At 41.5% G+C, this 20,189-nt stretch overlaps 1 protein-coding gene across 1 annotated transcript in view; it reads left to right on the forward strand.

The window, feature by feature from the left end:
* The window catches only part of LOC139702159 (spermatogenesis-associated protein 31E1-like), a 66,432-nt gene that overhangs the window by 12,843 nt on the left and 33,400 nt on the right, over positions 1 to 20,189 (forward strand). Inside the window, exons 2-4 of the mRNA XM_071602599.1 lie at positions 17,138 to 17,195; positions 17,823 to 17,883; positions 18,129 to 19,999. Coding sequence (XP_071458700.1) covers positions 17,138 to 17,195; positions 17,823 to 17,883; positions 18,129 to 19,999 — 1,990 coding nt within the window. The remainder of the gene's footprint in view (positions 1 to 17,137; positions 17,196 to 17,822; positions 17,884 to 18,128; positions 20,000 to 20,189) is intronic.

Genomic DNA, 20,189 nt, shown 5'->3' on the forward strand with positions numbered 1-20,189 from the left:
ACTTGAACCTGGAAAAACTGTTCTTTGTGTCTTCAGATTATCCGTGCCTCCCCTTGCCAAGCAGCCTCCATCTTCTCATGGTACTTCAGCCTGCAGTTTCGAAAAAAAACATGCTATCAGTCAAGGGATGCCTCTCCCTGCAGCTCTTGCCTGTCCAGTGACTTCTATAACTAGGGAGTGGAAGCTGTCAAGGTCTCACTCATTACTGCAGCAGGTGAGAGAAAGACCCTGTCCAGCAGAAGGGCTCCATGTCCCTAAATGGCCATCCCCTGGGCAGCTGTGAGGCGAGAACTGTAATAAGTAGCTACTGAGCGGCCTCAACCTCCACCCCTCACCACTGAGTTTTAAATAGCAGGTGCATGGCAGAAACAAAATCAAGTCCAGTGCCAGGGGCTGTGGTAGATGTTGAGGATGATCAGAGCTCTGAGGAAGGCAGAGCAAGGCATGAGCAGCTTACCTAAGGCATTCTTATTTTAGGAAACTGACATCTTAGCACTCAGCAGGCAACTGTAACTTGAAACTAAATAGCCTAGAGCTATCATAGAGAGGGTTGGGACAACCCACCCTGGCCTCTACCAGATCAGGCTGGCACTAAAAGGCCTTATTCCTTTGGGGGTAAGTGATGATTAGAATTGTACTCAATGCTTAATTTATTTAATAAATATCATAAACAGTGAGGCACAGAGAAGTAATTTCACTGGGGTGACACAGAAGAGGAATAGTCAAAGATCCAGGTGCAGTGGGACCTGGCTACAATCCCAAGTACTACTTGGGAGGCTGGGGCAGGAGGATTGCCTGAAGCCAGGACTTGAGAATTGTCTGGGAAAGAAGGAAAGAAAGAAAGAAAAGATTGGAACCCAGAAAGCTGGCTCTTAGGTGTAAGCTCTGGTCTGAACCGAAGCAAGGCTCCCTCCTCAAGATGTGTGCAGAAGACAGTTCAGCACACAGAGCAGCCAATTGCTCTTTACATCACTTATGAACAGTCTTTTTCACATGCAATGAGGATAATAACAGTCTGCAGTGAGAATTTCTGTCGTAAAGATGCTTACAATCTTTCCATTCCTTAGAGCTCCACATCTCAGTTTCTGCACCATCAAAACAGCATCTCCCTTTAAGAGCTGGTGTGAATGCTTAATGAAGTAACACTGGCAGCAATGTGCCCACAGCCTGGCACACACAGAGTACTGAGTAAGCATCAGTTCCTCCTCCCAGGGCAACAGCCCCCAGAAGCAACCATAGCCTCTTCCTTCCAGACCCCTAAATGTCCCCTAAATCACCAGTGTCCAGGAAATGAGTGGTAGTGACCGCCTGAATCACCAGCTTGAAACCATCATCCAGAGTCACCTTCCCCACAAACTTCAAACATAGGCCACTGGATCCCCAGGACTTTTTGTTTATTGTTTTTTGTTTTGGTTTGATTTGGTTATTTAGGCACTGAAAATGAACCCAGGGATTCAAGAATGCTAAGCATGCTGCACACTCAGCCCTGATCTGCCGGAGTTTTAGAGATGGTCTCAGTCATCAATGCATAAAGACGGGGGCAAAGAGCAGAGAAGCCAACCCTCACTTCAGTTGTGGGAAGGGGCTCAGGACCACTCCCCCTCCCCACCCTGTGGGTCAGGAGAACAGGTAAAGGGAATGGCTTCTTGAGGGGTCTCCAGAACCTCCTGCCTCTCCTTTCCCAGGCCTAGCTCATATCCAGAAATGCTTCCCTGGTTCCAAACCACAGCCTCTTCCTGTCTGGTCTGCTCCACAAAGACTTGTCCCAGCATGAGAACCAGACCCACATACACACCACCTACCCCCAAGTCATCTCACAGTCTATGTCCAAGTAGGGGAGGATGATCTGCCTTGGAGAGCCAGACAGCAACACAGGAGACCCTTCCCCAAATCAGCACCACGGCCTCAGCTCTGCAGTCAGAGGGCCCATGACTCGCACCCTGGACAGAACTGAAGCTATCTTGAATGGGTAACATCACACATGAACTGTGTATGGTTCACGTCAACTCACTCATTCAACTGAAATTGCAGAATAACTAAGGAACTAATCCTTAAAATTAGGAGATTCAGCTTGATCCATTAAGGGTGGGAAAAGACCCACTGATTTTCACCTGGCGTTCCCTCATGTATCTACTTAAAAAAAAAAAAGTCAGTTCATTATGTATATCTTTTCAGTTCTGAAAACTTTTTGCTAGGAAGCATGCTATAGAAAAGAAGGGAAGGGGTGTGACATTCTTGCTGATGTCTAAAACAAAAAATAACAGGGTTATAATATATTTAACTTCCAAGACTTTATCATCAAAATTTCACATAAGTATAGCTTTCTACTATACAATATGTATTAAGATTCTAGTGAGTAAAACTGACTTACTTAGTAGATCACATTAAAAATTTATCTGGGGCTGGGGTTGTGGCTCAGCGGTAGAGCGCTCGCCTCACACATGTGAGACCCTGGGTTTGATCCTCAGCACCACATACAAAAATAAAGAAGTGAAATAAAAGTGTTGTCTCCAACTACAACTAAAAAATAAATATTTAAAAAGAAATGTATCTGGCTGGGAGCAGTGGTGCACACCTGTAATCCCAGCAGCTCAGGAGGTTGAGACAGGAGGATCACAGGTTCAAAGGCAGCCTCAGCAACATCAAAGCACTAAGTAACTCAGTGAGACCCTGTTTCTAAATAAAAATACAAAATAGGGCTGGGGATGTGGCTCAGTGGTTGGGTGTCCCTAAGTTCAATCTCCAGTAACCCCCACTCCCCAAATTATCTGTTCCACTGGAAATTTTCCTCAGCATTCCAAATGGTGCCAAAGATAAAAGCCCAAATTCTATTTTGGAAGATTATGACACTTTAATGTAAATTGAAAATCACTGTGTCCTACAAGTAAAAAAAATGTGAGCATCAGAATTATTGTCCCATGCCATCCAAATAGATTAGAAGAAATGGTCTGGTCCCACCAGCTGAAGTCCCTGTTGGCTTCCTGCCACACCCTCTCTGAATTTCCACAGAAGTGAGGGTGGCACCAGGTGAACAGGGCACTTCTGTATGTCCTTCAGGAACCAAATCCTCTATGGCCTCTGTGTACAGTTTCTGCCAATTGTGCATCTCACAGGATGGTAATGTCGAAATAAAAGGTAAAGTCCGTCTGCTTCCTCCTCCTGAGTGCACACATTCCTTCTGTGCTCATAACATTGACATCACCACTGGCACTTCACATTCCCCAAAGCAAGTACCACTTGCAAATTCCTCCATGCAGCCCCTACTAGGCCCCCTTCAGATTCACTGGAATCGAAATAAGTATTTCAAGGAGCTGAGACTCCCGGATTTTTCACACCAGAGAACCTTTTTCCCCCCCCTACATTTCAGCACCACATATTCCACACAAATCAAGTTTTTGATGCTTTTTTTTTTTTTTTTTTTTTAACAGAGCAGCAGCCATGTCCAAACCTCATCAGAAAACTTCAGGTCTTACCTTCTGTATCTGGCATGTGGCCAAGCAGCCTTGTGTCTCACTCCTAACCCTCCAGATCCTAAATCTGTCTCCTGAGGTCCCAAATTTAGCCTGATGCCTTGCTTTGGCAAGAAAAGAATTAGAACTACTCACTCACAAATTGGAGCATTTCTCCATCAACAAAAAGAGAGGTGATTCTAGTAAATCTCAAATAAAAGAATAAATGGATCAGGCACAATTCCTGGCAATTAGACTGATCAAGACATCAGCTGCAAATCATTCCTGGTAGGAGGGATGATGATTATGTTGGCATCATAAGTCTATAAGGTGGCTGAACACACCTTTATGAAGAATGAGGTTAGGAGGATGAAATCCCCCCGAACTACAAACTAAAGGCAGTGAGTCAGATCTAAAAGCGCACTGAAATACAGGCTGGCCAGAGCACATTTTGCTGCAGAAGCTGGGGTGCCACATGGCAGCAGGGATCAATGCTCCATTGTGAGTCCTGCGCTAAGCAGACTCCACAGGACACTGTGTATGCCACACCATGAGCCCTGAAAAGATTAAAAACCACTAATTCTAAGGCAGAAAACAGGTTTGCCCATTTGAAATCCAGAGCTAGCCAACAGTTATAGAAATAAAGTTGGAGGAACAGAAAGTATCAGTGGGCCTCAGGGGAAAAAAAAAAAAGAAAAAGATACTCCTAACAGCAAAGCAAAAAGGGAAGAAAAAAAATGTGGGAGGCCCTCCTGTGGAGAGCAACTGGTCTCACCCAGATTCTGCAGGTGATATCCCAGGTCAGGAGAAGAGCTGAAGCAAGATGGCAAAGACCTGGTGATGGGCTGAAGCCCTAAGCAAACATGCACTTAACATCCAAATCAAACACACTTCAGAAAGACTTAAGTAAAATGAATCTCCTAAGATGCAGTTGCAAGTAGGCATTCTTGGGGCAGATTATAAAAATGATTCCAAAGAAATATTTCTTAGATATTTCACAATACCTTCTCTTTTTCTCACAATACTTTCAATGCTAAGTATTAAAATATAAACTCAATGAAACACTAGCAAGTTTTTTTTTAATTTTAACAAGTTTATTTTTAAAGTTCCATGGTCACAGGGCTAGGGGAAATGGAACTAGGGGAATAATGGTATAATTGACACTTTATACTGTAATATGTATTGGCATTTGTAAAAGCATTGCCACAATCGAATTTCCCAGATAACTCAAACATTAGTGTTAAATCCAATCAAAGCCAATAGAATCTTTGTTCAAACCTTCTCACTGGCCTTTTGATTTTTCCCTATTAATTCCCTCTCCATAGTCCTTTCACTGTGCTAGACGGGATCAAATTCATAGAATTAGACTAATGCTGCAAAGTCCCCTGCCCAGCCCTGACCCAAGGTCACCACTCTGCCTTCTTATCATCTTAAAGAGTACAAAGCTGTTTCCAACTACCTAAGCAGACCTTCACAGGTGACTAAATAGCTCCAAACCTCAGTCACCTCATCAGTAAAAATGGGACAATGGTGACACCTTTCTCCTGAGCCAAGCTGCTGGATGTCAACAATATTTAGCATAATAAAGGCTCAAAAATTGTTTCTTTAGTTGTTATTCTGTCTATATTCTGGCAGCAGTCAGATTACCAAAGTTGACCCACATGAGTTTAGCTATGAAATTTGTTACTTTAAGCCAGCAAGTTTATGATCATTTGTAACAGCAACACTAGGAAACCAACACACCAGGCAAGAGTAGTGGTGACTCATAGAGCAAAAAATAAAAGGGGGATGACATATTTCCACAGTTAGCACTTGTAGTTCTTACAGGAACTCCTACAGGGGAGAAAACCTAACTTGAGCTTGGACTTAATGTCCATGAAATTGTTTATAAACTGTGCGGTTTAGGAAAATGGTCATTTGGACATTACAACCGGTTTTCTATTTTTAAGGACTAGGAGGTGTACTAGGGATTGAACCCAGGGCACTTAACCTCTGGGCCATATCCCCAACATATTGATTGATAGATTCATTCATTGATTGAGGGTCTCACTAAGTTTAGGGCCTCACTATGTTGCTGAGGCTGGCTTTAAACTTTCGATCCTCTGCCTCAGCCTCTGGGATTATAGGGATTATAGGGGTGCACCACCATGCCCAGCCCGTTGTCTTTTAAATAGTGTGGCTTCTCAAATCCTTATAGAAAGTTTAATGCTTATAAACATCTAAACCAGCACTTTACATAAAAACTGGAATACAGATGTTATAGTTTGGATGTGAGGTATCCCCCAAAAGCTCAAAAGTGAGACAATGCAAGAAAATACATGTTAGAAATGATTAGGTTGTTAGAGTATTAACCCAAACAGTGAATTAATCTCCTGAGAGGGATTAACTGAGTGGTAACTGAAATGATATGGTGTGGCTGGAAGAGGAGGGCATTAAGGCGTGGCTTTGGGGTATATAGTTGTATTTGGCAAGTGGAGATCTCTATCTGTTTTCTGATAACCACATGAGCTGCTTCCCTCTGCCATACTCTTCTGCCCTAAAGTTAGGCCTCACCTGGAGCCCAGAGGAATGGAGCCAGCCTTCTATGGACTGAGACCTCTGAAACCCTAAGCCTCCAAATAAACTTTTCCTCCTCTACAATTGTTTTGGTCAGGTCTTTTAGTCATGGCAGCAACAAAGCTGCCTAAAACAACAGGCTATCAGTGGGTGCTTGAAGTCAATGCTCGTCTACTGGAGGTGCCATACCCAACCCTGTGGTTCTCCTCCCTTCCTGTCTAACCAGCTCAATGCAACTGAGGGGACAGATTTGGGAAGGGGGACAGACTTTAGTACAAAAAAATGACTTAGTAAAAAAAAAGAATTGCTGGCTCAGGTTGCCACAGTAGCTAAGTTACCTGTATTTAATTCCACCCCACCTACATTTTCCCTTTAAAATACAGAAATGTCCATGCAAATGAGAGCAGGAAAGAATTTCTTCTACTTATGTAACATTAATAGGATGGATAAAGAAATGATGAGCACCCAAGTCTGAGACAGGGAAAATGAGCAGGGAGAGAGCTGCAGGCACCTTCCAGCCCACACTAGACCTCTCCCTCAGCAGCTCTCAAGGCCTCTGCTGCTGATCACAGAAGCAGTTCCTCATCCCCTTTCATCCCCTCCCCAATCCCCCCACTAGACAAAGTTAAGCTTCTCTCTGTCATGAAAATGCTATGAGTTAAAAAATGTTTCCAACAAAGTATGGTAAAATACTTTAAAAACAAGGAAAGGAGTTAGTAACATTAACTAACTCCAGTAGGAAAAAAAATGTGAATGAGAGGTCAATAAACAAACACAAATGATCAAAAACCTCACCAAGATTTTTTCACTGTGATTCTAAAGAAAAACTTTTTTATGGACAAACTGGGCACAAATTGAAATGTTTCTGATCCATCTAGAGATCTGAATATAAATGAATACAACTTTTCTAGAGGGCAGTTTGTGAAAAAATACACCACAGGTTGAATATTTCTTATCCAAAATGCTTAGGACCAAAAGTATTTCATATATTTGAATTTTTGAATTCTGGAATATTTGTATAGACTTTAGAAGTTGAACATCCCTAATCTGAACATCTAAAACTTTCTGAGCACCAACATAATACTCAGAGTTTCCAGTTTTGGAGCATTTTGGATTTGAGATTTTCAATTAGAGATGTTGAACTGTTCAGACATTTATGGTGACTTCTCCTATGTAAATAATCAGAAATGTGCAGGAAGGTAATGTATAGGTAAAGTCATTAGTCACATCACAATGTAGCATTTACCATAATAGCCATAGCTTGGAAACAATATCCAGCCTTAGAGAAAGAAGCATGAAAGAAACATGCACTTCCATGCAAAAAGTATTTCTGCAGCCACAGAAAACATGTTCTCAAATGGCTTTCTATATATTAAGGACATGCAAAAGTATAATTTAGGATTATCTATGGTTAAGATCACAATTTAAGGTTAAGAGAAGAAAAATTGATAACTGTATGATTCTTGTGTTTGTGCACGCCAGAGATCAAACTCAGGGTCCTGCGCATCATAGGCAAGAGCTCTGTCACCAGCTATATCCCCAGTCCTCTCATTTTTTTAAAATACACAAATTAAAAACAAACTGGAAGGAAATATATTAAACTACTAGTAATAGCAATAGATGGCAAGATCTTCTTTCTTCTTTATATTTTTACCTTTTCCCAATTTACTCTACCAAAAACATAAACATTATTTTTATCCAAAGAGAGCCAAAGGGAAATTGTATAATCTAAAAAAGGAACTATAAAGCAATGTTTCTACTAAAACATTTCCAAAAGATGTAAATTAAAAATATATGTTCAAAATCCTTTTAAAATAGTTATGCACATAATGAAATTTTTGCTACTGATTTTTAGGGGTAAGGGCAAGCTACTTCAATGCTCTAATTTGTGAATTTCAATCTCTTATTGAAGAAACTAGTATCTGATATGTATACCCTCCATTCTCAAAAAGCTAGGCACAAAATGATCAGATTTAGTTTTTAAAAAATTAATCATAATCTAGATATCTGTATGGTGTGAAATCTCCACATGGTTGGTCAATGAGCGCCTATTTGCAGAGGAGATGAAACACTGTAGAATAAGTCTATGGATGGAAAAAGAAAACACAGCAGTGTTTACCCCCAAATAAGAGAGAAGTTAGGTTGCCTTCTAAAAATGGCAAATATGACAAATGAGTTTTACTGAGCAAACTTTATCACTCATTTCTTCTTTTTTTTACAAACATGCTGACCTCATTTATAGAGTTTATATTTATTAATTACTGCCAATTCAGCTACATATTTTGTGGAAAAGTTCTCAACACAGAAAATGTAAAAAGGAAATATAATTAGGTAAAAAAGTGACTCAAAAAATAATTTATTACATTTTAATATGCTTGATTCATTTTTTGAATCTTCATTCCAATATCTAATTCTTTTTTTAAAACAATAAAAAGTTGGGCTGGGGTTGTGGCTCAGAGGTTGAGCACTCATTTAGCATGTGTGAGGCACTGGGTTCGATCCTCAGCACCACATAAAAATAAAAAATAAAGATATTGTGTTCACCTATAACTAGAAAATAATTATTTGAAATAAATAAATAAGAGGCAGACCTGCGACCGACCGGAAGAACAGGCCCAGCGGCCCGCCGGCGTGGTAGACAGATCACCCCAATTGGAGGAAGGGCCCAGCCACCGCCAGCAAGGTAGGCAGACCCTGCGTCCCAGAGAAGGAGCCCAGCGGCCCGCCGGCCTAGTTGAAAGATCACCCCCATCGGAGGAGGGGCACAGCCGCCGCCTGCGCCTGCAAGGTAGGCAGACCTGCAACCTGGAGAACAGGCCCAGTGGCCCGCCAGCGTAGTAGACAGATCACCCCTATTGGAGGAGGGGCCCAGCAGCCGCCTGCAAGGTAGGCAGACGGCGCTTCCCGGAGAAGGGGCCCAGCGCCCGCCTGCGTGGTAGACACATCACCCCTATTGGAGGAAGGGCCCAGCCGCCGCCCGCGCCTGCACGAAAGGCAGACCTGTGACCTGGAGAACAGGCCCAGCGGCCGCTGGCGTGGTAGACACATCACCCCTATTGGAGGGGGATCCCAGTGGTCGCCTGCAAGGTAGGCAGGCTGTGTGTCCTGGAGAAGGGGCCCAGCGGCCCGCTGGCGTGGTAGACAGAGCAACCCAATTGGAGGAGGGGCCCAGCCGCCGCCTGCGCCTGCACAGTAGGCAGACCTGTGACCTGGAGAACAGGCCCAGAGACTCGCCTAAGTGGTAGACAGACCTCCCCAGTTGGAGGAGCCCAGCCTCCCACTGGTGAGGTAGACAGACAACTCCAATTGGAGGAGGGGCCCTGCCGCCCGCCCCTGCGGTCACCTGACCGAGCTCTTCACAAACATAAGGTTTCCCCAACACCCCCACCTCATCAAACATCTTATGAGAAAAACTGATGGAACTCATCTTGGAAAATCCCACCAACCCTTAAAACCCACCAACCGATTGACTGGCATGGCTACCAGTGCGGTTCTGCAGCGGATCAGGCACCTGGTTCACATCTCAGAGAATAAGAGTTAGAGAGGCCACAGGTGGAAGCTCAAGTCCTCTCACACTGACTACCACCACCGTCCTGAACCCAGAGACTCAAGCTAGGAATAGACAACGCCACCAACTGGAAGAAATGAAAACAGAGTTCTGAGAGACATTTTTTTTTCTTTTTTTTCTTTCTTTTTCTCTCTTCTCTCTCTCTTTTCAGCCATTCACCCAGTCTCCTCTACCCTTCCCCCCTCAGGTCTTTGAAACCTCAACATATGAGAAACCAAAAATTGTACACGAAAAAGGTCTTTAACAACTGAAAAACCAGAATAATAAATATACTATAGAGGAATTGCATATGCCCCACCTCCCTTCCCCCTTTTTATTCCTTTTCTTTTTTCTCATATTTTCTTTTTCCCACTCTCTTTTTTCTCTCCCTTTCCTTGTTATCTGTTTTCCTCCCTCCTACTCCCTCTATCCCACTTGCAACCCCCTAAATTTTACTATTCATAAGTAGGGTAATCTTATAAATACATATAGGAATTTGAATCTAAACATTCTTCCATAAATTACCCATCTATTGGTTAGAGCTCTCCAAAGTTACTAAGTTAGATTAACCCCATACCCTCATTCCTTTCCCCATAAACATAACATCCTATACCTGAAACCCAGTTTTCTTCAAGCTACCAGAAATGGTATGCCTTTCATGAAACTAATGACTATATTTGTAAATGATAATCGTAACCAACATTTGTAGACATAGAGTCTAGCTATAAATGTAGTAATAAGGAAAACGTGTGCTTTGATGATGTACTACTGATATTGAGAACTGTTAACATTGTCTTTCTCCACAAAAGGGAGACTTTGCAACTATACAAGAGCAATATAAATATATAGGCAGAAAATTCAATAACACAACAGTTTCACCAAGCAGAAAGAAATGCGAGCTGTATGAAAAGACAAGGAAAGAAAGGACCACAAGCAATGCAGGTCAACTCAACTTTAGAAGAGGTAATATCTGCAGCAGATGGAATGTCAGATAAAGAATTCAGGATATACATGCTTCAGATGATCTGGAGTCTCAAGGAAGACATTAGACAGCAAAATCAGACAATGAAAGATCACTTCGACAATGAATTACAAAAACAAATCCAAGAAGTAAAACATCAACTATACAGGGAGATAGAGGTTATAAAAAACAAACAGAAATCCTAGAAATGCAGGAAGCAATAAACCAAATTAAAAACTCAAATGAGAATACTACCAGCAGAGTAGAACACTTAGAAGATAGAACATCAGACAATGAAGACAAAGTATTTCAACTTGAAAAGAACATACACAGCTCAGCGAGACTGTTAAGAAACCATGAGTAGAACATCCAAGAAATATGGGATAACATAAAGGGACCAAACTTAAGAGTCATTGGGATACAGGAAGGTATAGAGGTCCAAACCAAAGGAATGAGCAATCTGTTCAACGAAATAATACAAGAAAACTTCCCAGACTTGAAGAATGAGACAGAATCCCAAATCCTAGAAGCCTACAGGACGCCGAATGTGCAAAATCATAAGAGATCCACACCTAGATACATTATAATGAAGATGCCCAACATACAGAATAAGGAGAGAATTTTAAAAACTACAAGAGAAAGGAAGCAGATTACATTTAGGGGTAAACCAATCAGGATAACAGCTGATCTTTCAACACAGACTCTGAAAGATAGAAGATCCTGGAACAACATATTTCAAACACTGAAAGAAAATGGGTTCCAACCAAGAATTGTGTATCCAGCGAAATTAAGCTTCAGGATAGAAGATGAAATTAAAACCTTCCACGATAAACAAAAGTTAAAAGAATTTGCAGCTAGAAAACCATCTCTTCAAAACATCCTCGGCAAAACATTACAGGAAGAGGAAATGGAATATAACAATGAAAACCAACAGCGGGAGGTAGTACAGTAAAGGGAAAAAATAATCAAAGAGGAAAAACAAACTATGTTAAGTAACATAAACAAATATGGCTGGAAGAACAATCCATATCTCAATAATAACCCTGAATGTTAATGGCTTAAACTCACCAATTAAGAGACACAGGCTAGTAGAATGGATCAAAAAAAAAAAAAAGATCCAACAATATGCTGCCTACAGGAGATGCATTTGATACGAAAAGACATACATAGACAGAAGGTGAAAGGTTTGGAAAAATCATATGACTCATATGGACTTCGGAAACAAGCAGGAGTGTCCATACTCATATCAAATAAAATAGATTTCAAGCCAAAGTTAATCAAAAGGGATAAAGAGGGACACTACATACTGCTCAAGGGAACCATAAACCAACAAGACATAACAATCATAAATATATATGCCCCAAACAATGGTGCAGCTATGTTCATCAAACAAACTCTTCTCAAGTTCAAGAGTCTAATAGACCACCATACAATAATTATGGGAGTCTTCAACACACCTCTCTCACCACTGGACAGATCTTTCAAACAAAAGTTGAATAAAGAAACTATAGAACTCAATAATACAATTAATAACCTAGACTTAATTGACATATATAGAATATACCACCCAACATCAAACAGTTACACTTTTTTCTCAGCAGCACATGGATCCTTCTCAAAAATAGATCATATATTATGTCACAGGGCAACTCTTAGACAATATAAAGGAGTAGAGATAATACCATGCATCTTATCTGATCATAATGGAATGAAACTGGAAATCAATGATAAAAGAAGGAAGGAAAAATCATGCATCACTTGGAGAATGAACAATAGGTTACTGAATGATCAATGGGTTATAGAAGACATTAAGGAGGAAATTAAAAAATTCTTCGAGGTAAATGAAAACACAGACACAACATATCGGAATCTATGGGACACAATGAAAGCAGTTCTAAGAGGAAAATTCATTGCTTGGAGTTCATTCCTTAAAAAAAGAAAAAACCAACAAATAAATGATCTCACACTTCATCTCAAAATCCTAAAAAAGAAGAGCAAAACAACAGCAAAAGAAGTAGAAGGCAAGAAATAATTAAAATCAGAGCTGAAATTAATGAAATCGAAACAAAAGAAAAAATTGAAAAAACTAAAAGTTGGTTCTTTGAAAAAATAAATAAGATCGACAGACCCTTAGCCATGCTAACGAAGAGAAGAAGAGAGAGAACTCAAATTACTAGCATACGGGATGAAAAAGGCAATATCACAACAGACACTTCAGAAATACAGAAGATAATTAGAAATTATTTTGAATCCTTATACTCCAATAAAATAGAAGATAGTGAAGGCATCGATAAATTTCTTAAGTCATATGATCTGCCCAGATTGAGTCAGGAGGATATAGACAACCTAAACAGACCAATATCAATTGAGGAAATAGAAGAAGCCATCAAAAGACTACCAACTAAGAAAAGCCCAGGACCCGATGGGTATACAGCAGAGTTTTACAAAACCTTTAAAGAAGAACTAATACCAATATTTTTCAAGCTATTTCAGGAAATAGAAAAAGAGGGAGAACTTCCAAATTCATACTACGAGGCCAACATCACCCTGATTCCTAAACCAGACAAAGACACTTCAAAGAAAGAAAACTACAGACCAATATCTCTAATGAACCTAGATGCAAAAAACCTCAATAAAATTCTGGCTAATCGGATACAAAAACATATCAAAAAAATTGTGCACCATGATCAAGTAGGATTCATCCCTGGGATGCAAGGCTGGTTCAATATACAGAAATCAATAAATGTTATTCACCACATCAATAGACTTAAAGATAAGAAACATGAATATCTCGATAGATGCAGAAAAAGCATTCGACAAAGTACAGCATCCCTTTATGTTCAAAACTCTAGAAAAACTAGGGATAACAGGAACATACCTCAATATTGTAAAAGCTATCTATGCTAAGCCTCAGGCTAGCATCATTCTGAACGGAGAAAAATTGAAGGCATTCCCTCTGAAATCTGGAACAAGACAGGGATACCCTCTCTCACCACTTCTGTTCAACATAGTTCTTGAAACACTGGCCAGAGCAATTAGACAGATGAAAGAAATTAAAGGCATAAAAATAGGAAAAGAAGAACTTAAACTATCACTATTTTCAGATGACATGATTCTATACCTAGCAGACCCAAAAGGGTCTGCAAAGAAACTATTAGAGCTAATAAATGGATTCAGCAAAGTGGCAGGATATAAAATCAACACGCATAAATCAAAGGCATCCCTGTATATCAGCGACAAATCTTCTGAAATGGAAATGAGGACAACCACTCCATTCACAATATCCTCAAAAAAAAAAATACTTGGGAATCAACCTAACAAAAGAGGTGAAAGACTTATATAATGAAAACTACAGAACCCTAAAGAGAGAAATAGAAGAAGATCTTAGAAGATGGAAAAATATACCCTGTTCATGGATAGGCTGAACTAACACCATCTAAATGGCAATATTACCAAAAATTCTCTATAGGTTTAATGCAATGCCAATCAAAATCCCAACCGCATTTCTTGTAGAAATAGAGAAAGCAATCATGAAATTCATATGGAAATATAAAAGACCCAGAATAGCAAAAACAACTCGAAGCAGGAAGTGTGAATCAGGTGGTATAGTGATACCAGACTTCAAACTATACTACAGAGCAATACTAATAAAAACAGCATGGTACTGGTACCAAAACTGGTAGGTGGACCAATGGTACAGAATAGAGGACACAGAGACCTATCCACAAAATTACAACTATTTTATATTTGATAAAGGGGCTAAAAGCCTGCAATGGAGGAAGGATAGCATCTTCAACAAATGGTGCTGGGAAAACTGGAAATCCATATGCAACAAAATGAAACTGAATCCCTTTCTCTCTCCATGCACAAAAGTTAACTCAAAATGGATCAAGGAGCTTGATATCAAATCAGAGACACGGCGTCTGATAGAAGAAAAAGTTGGCTACGATCTACATCATGTGGGGTCGGGCTCCAAATTCCTCAATAGGACACCCATAGCATAAGAGTTAATAACTAGAATCAACAAATGGGACTTACTCAAACTAAAAAGTTTTTTCTCAGCAAGAGAAACAATAAGAGAGGTAAATAGGGAGCCTACATCCTGGGAACAAATTTTTACTCCTCACACTTCAGACAGAGCCCTAATATCCAGAGTATACAAAGAACTCAAGAAATTAAATAATAATAAAACAAATAACCCAATCAATAAATGGGCCAAGGACCTGAACAGACACTTCTCAGAGGAGGACATACAAACAATCAACAAGTACATGAAAAAATGCTCACCATCTCTAGCAGTCAGAGAAATGCAAATCAAAACCACCCTAAGATTCCATCTCACTCCAGTAAGATTGGCAGCTATTATGAAGTCAAACAACAAGTGCTGGCGAGGATGTGGGGAAAAGGGTACACTTGTACATTGCTGGTGGGACTGCAAATTGGGGCGGCCAATTTGGAAAGCAGTATGGAGATTCCTTGGAAAGCTGGGAAGGGAGCCACTATTTGACCCAGCTATTCCCCTTCTTTGACTATTCCCTACAGACCTTAAAAGAGCATACTATAGGGATACTGCTACATGGATGTTCATAGCAGCACAATTCACAATAGCTAGACTGAGGAACCAACCTAGATGCCCTTCAATAGATGAATGGATAAAAAAAAATGTGGCATTTATACACAATGGAGTATTACTCAGCACTAAAAAATGACAAAATCATGGCATTTGCAGTGAAATGGATGGCACTAGAGCAGATTATACTAAGTGAAGCTAGCCAATCCCTAAAAATATGTCAAATTTCTTCTTTGATATAAGGAGAGCAACCAAGAACAGAGCAGGGAGGAAGAGCATAAGAAGAAGATTAACATTAAACAGGGACGAGAGGTGGGAGGGAAAGGGAGAGAGAAGGGAAATTGCATGGAAATGGAAGGAGACCCCCATCGTTATACAAAATTACATATAAGGGGAAGTAAGGGGAAAGGGGAAAAAAAACAAGGGAGAGAAATGAACTACAGTAGATGGGGTAGAGAGAGAAGATGGGAGGGGAGGGGAGGGGAGGGGGGATATTAGAGGATAGGAAAGGCAGCAGAATACAACAGACACTAGTATGGCAGTATGTAAAAATGTGGATGTATAAACCGATGTGATTCTGCAATCTGTATACGGGGTAAAAATGGGAGTTCATAACCCACTTGAATCAAATGTATGAAATATGATATGTCAAGAGCTATGTAATGGTTTGAACAACTAATAATAATAATAATAATAATAATAATAAAATAAAGTTAGCATAATTAAATAAGCATAAGAGAAATTTCAGTTCTATGCTGAATTGAACAAGGCAAGAACATATTGTATGGAAGAGTTGAAATTTCAAAAAGAAGAGATCCTGAAAATAAAGAAGAGATCCGGAGAAATAAAATTTCATAGCTAATAAGAATTTTCAAACAGTATGAAATTGATGGAGCTCAGAACCCTACAAGGAAGGAGGGGATGTCTATGTTCCAGGAGAAAAGAGTATTGAATTGACTGAGATCTTTTCTGACAGGGTGAGCAAGTGGAGTTGGAAGTAAGCATCTAGAAGGCCAGGAGAGTAGAGGACATGCTGGCTGGAGGGTGGAGCAGAGGTGTGGTGCTCACTTTTCTTCTTGTCCTTCCCCAAATGACAGGATCCCTTTGTGATGAGAGGGCACAGCTCTGTGACATAGGCCTGGGCCCTACTTTACATTGCTGAAGATGTGTTTCAGGACTCATTTGTCCAAGTGACACAGTGCAATTGAGATGATGGAGAATCCTCTCTTTCCTCTAAATAGCATTAACACCACATGGGTGTTAACCTGGGCAATGGATATGATCCTTGCCTTTGTGGGTGGACTAGGGATCTGTCTCCTTTTATTTCCCCACCTCCAGGGTAATCCATCCTTCCCACCACCAAGGAAAAAAGAAAAATTCTGGAAGGTAAGAAATCCTCAGGTCACACCCAACAACAACAAAAAAAATGTTCTCTTTTGTCTACTTTTCTTTTCACATTTCCAAAATAGGTAGACACACTTCAGAAAAGAGAAATTTCAGGACAGAATAGAGAATGATTCTGGGGTAAGCAGGGCAGAGCAGGAGATAGTGTGCACTAGGATTTCTCCTATCTGGAAGTCTTAGACCACATAGAGAGGTCTGAACTCCTGAGAGTGCTTGGTACCTCTGGAAAGGACAGGTCCCGAGAATTGCTCCATCACCTTCTGCTGGTAAGTATCTCTGGAAAATGCCTTTCCTCTGTTTTGAGATGAAGTGGGTCTGAGGGCCTCCATCCCAGGCTCTCAGGTCACCTCTGGTCTTAGGAAGCAGAACTTTGCCTGGCAGCTGAGAAGAGCCTGAGGAAATGAGTCCATTCTTAAGCAGAAGATAAGTGAATGACAACATTCATAGTGTAATTTATTCAGAAAATCCCCTTTTGTGCTTTCAAAGGAAAAAAAAATGAAGTATTTTGCCACTTTTTTTCTCTGAAAAAAAGGGTTCCCACTAGCTAACTGTAGAAGTCCTGCTGTTCAGAAACATGAAATGTCTACAGCTGGTCTATGAGAGCACAGGGAGAACTGGGCTTCAGCCTCTTTTTCTATATTGTCTGTCAGCATGTGAAGGTGAAGAAGGTGCTGTACAAGTGCAGGAAGAAGAGTGGAACTCTGAAAGGTAACACCCTGCCCTTTTACCCCAGAGATGGCATGTTGTCCCCTTTCTCCAAGAGTTCAGAGCCATGCCCCAGAGGAAGTTGGTTGCAGAGACCCGAGAGGGAAGATGTTGGTAAGGAACTCATCATACCAAAGACACTTCTCAGGTTCTGTGCTTAGAAGGTGTGGTGGATGAAGGGTGGGTGATGTCCAGTAGGGTGGTGTGGACAGCACTTGAGCAGTAGTGCCTAGATATGGAGGTGGGACATTCAGGTCCACCTGTGGTCAAGCTGTTTCATTCTGTTAAGGCCAATTTTTCTTTGAGGTAACCAATCCATTCTCCCCATAAGGTGGTTGTGAGGATCATGCAGGTTAGTGGAGGTAAAAACAACATGCAAATGATAAAAATGTGGCTTCTCCCAGAGTCTTTATATGACTCTCATGCTGTACAAGTACATTCCTGATCACCGCCATGTCAGGCCTAGACTGCATAAGCTATTCAAATTTGTTCCTCTCCTGGTGGACTTGGACACTGAGGCTTAGCCTCCAGTCTCATCTCCCATGATCTACCCCAAGGGGGCATTGCACTTAACATCCTGTGAAATCTGGGATCCTCCTTTCTCTACCACAATTCATTTGCCATTTCCAGGTTTAGGCAATCGCCTGAAGAATCTGATGGAGATTCAGAATCTGATTTTACTTCTGCAAAGGTGAGGAGCTTTCCAGTTCTCTAGTGTTTTCCCCTCAGCATCTGTAATGTGATCCTGAGGCTCAAGACTGACTTAGTATGTGTACTCCAGGTTGTAGTGCAATGTGATTGAAGCCCTGGTGGTAGGAATAGGAAGAGGGCAGTGGAGGGGCAGTGGAGGGTCCATAGGCCAAAAGTTTTCACCCCTGCCCAGCCTCTTGGTCCTTCTTGCTCCTGGCTCTAGCTTGTGCCTCTTGTCTCCTGTAGTCTCCTAGGGAAGCTCTGGGACAAGGACAGTTCTCCTCTACTGGTAAATGAAGATGTTGCAGGTGAGGTGTTCATGCAAGTGCCTGCTGGAGTTCAAGAGCTACCACATCAACATTTAGAAGATCCTTCTACCATCATACCCCCATTAGGTCCTCTAGCTCCTCTGACCAAACACACTCTGCCTTGGGCCTCATCCTTATCAGAAGAACATGAAGACAAGTCTGACTTGAATAGAAACACACTGGACATTGTTCCACAGAGCTCTCTTGTAGGTCACTCATACTGGGCATCCCCGATCACCGCCATCTCAGGCCTAGACTGCATAAGCTATTCAATTTTGTTCTGCTCCTGGTGGTGGGCAACTGCCAAGCTCTTATTTTTCTCTACCTGGGCACATGGCAAATCCAAGCAAGAACAACTTTTTCACCATCCATCAGACCCCACAATCTCAGTAGACCCCACACGATGGCACATAGAGTCTGGAGGCCTCTCTTTCATCAACTCTGATGTACAGACACTTCTAGAAATGCTGATCACCAAAAGACCAGAACTAAAAGTGTGGAAGGAAAATATTAAAAATGGGTCCTCTTTCAAACAAATGAGTCCAGATTACACCATGTATTCTCTGGGAAACATGTTGGAGTTAATGGGTAGCAAGAGAGACACCACTCCACAAACCTTCGGGAACACAAAAGAAAAACCAGAGCAGCTTCATGATACTCAGGATTTCTCTTACCACAAGGACTTGCGGAGTCCTTTAGAGAAAAAATACAGCCAGCTGTTCTGGGGCCTGCCCTCTCTGCACAGAGAGTCCCTGGTGGCTACTGCCTGGGTCTCTAAGAGGTCCTCTGCTGCACAATGCAAACATGTAGCATTCAACATAGTCTCAGAATCTCTCTCAGTTCAACATCAGGATGAAGAAACTGCACAGATTTCTCAGGAGGAGCTCTTTTCCCAGGAGGAAGCCCAATCCCAACTTTTGGCACAAAACTTGTTCCCATCTGTGGCTCAGGGTCAGACCCTGTCCAGCACTTCATACACTTTTCCAAACCTACCAACTTCTTCATCCCAGATTAAGCCTGGCACAACAACTTGTTCTAAATCTGAAAAGGAGGAACAGACTTTCTTCCAAACTGAAGAACAACATTCAGAATGTCCCTTGCAGAACCAAAGGAAGGTCTTATTCTCTGAGATCCAAAAGACTCTGAAAGACCTTTACCAGCCAGCTCTCAACCTTCCACAGGGAAGCTGGGCTTCCCAAATTTCCAACTCTGTCTCCATAGTTGCTGGGGATTCTGCCAGCCAGGAGCTAGAGAACAGACTCGAGCAACATATTCAAGGAAAGTTAATCAGTGATCAACCACAGCTAGGCCCTCACTGTAGATTTCTCGCATCTCAGGAACAGATGCAGCCTCAGGATCAATATCCAAGGAAGAGTCAATGCCACAAAAATGATGAATCTGGCCCCTCACAGTCCAGCCAGTCAGCACTTACTGATAATGATCTGCAGAAGATGGAGCAGCCCAGCCAGTCAACACTTGCTGGTCATGATCTGAAGAAGATGGAGACTAAGCACACTGAAAGACTGTCTACAATGGGCTCTGTAACATTCAAACTAGATTTCCCAAACAAGGGTCTAGAACCAGAACTACAGAAGCAGCCAGTAGATATATCCTGGAGCTCAGGAAGCACCTCGGGGACGATTCAGAATGACAATAAGGAGGTTTCAGAAAGTTACTTGAGGAGGAACAGGAAGGGTATTCCAGAAAGTGAATTATCTACAGGCCTAGACAAGAAAATTGTGGAAAAAATCCTGCAAGACCATCTGAGCAGAAAGTCAGTGCAGATCAAGGAGGGCATGATCCGTGTGTGTACGTGGATCCTGGCTTGCTGCCAACTATGCTTTTCCAAAGTCCTACATGCACACAAAACCCATCTATCAAGCCTCCTCCGAGTACCAGCAATCCTATGTAAACACTGTTCAGCAGCTTTCCTTCCTTGACCCTGGAAGCCACCTGAAGCTAGAAACAGATATTATGAGGTCTCGGGTGAGGCGTAGGT

This window comes from Marmota flaviventris, chromosome 16, assembly GCF_047511675.1.
Source record: "Marmota flaviventris isolate mMarFla1 chromosome 16, mMarFla1.hap1, whole genome shotgun sequence".
NCBI classification, from domain to species: Eukaryota; Metazoa; Chordata; class Mammalia; order Rodentia; family Sciuridae; genus Marmota; species Marmota flaviventris.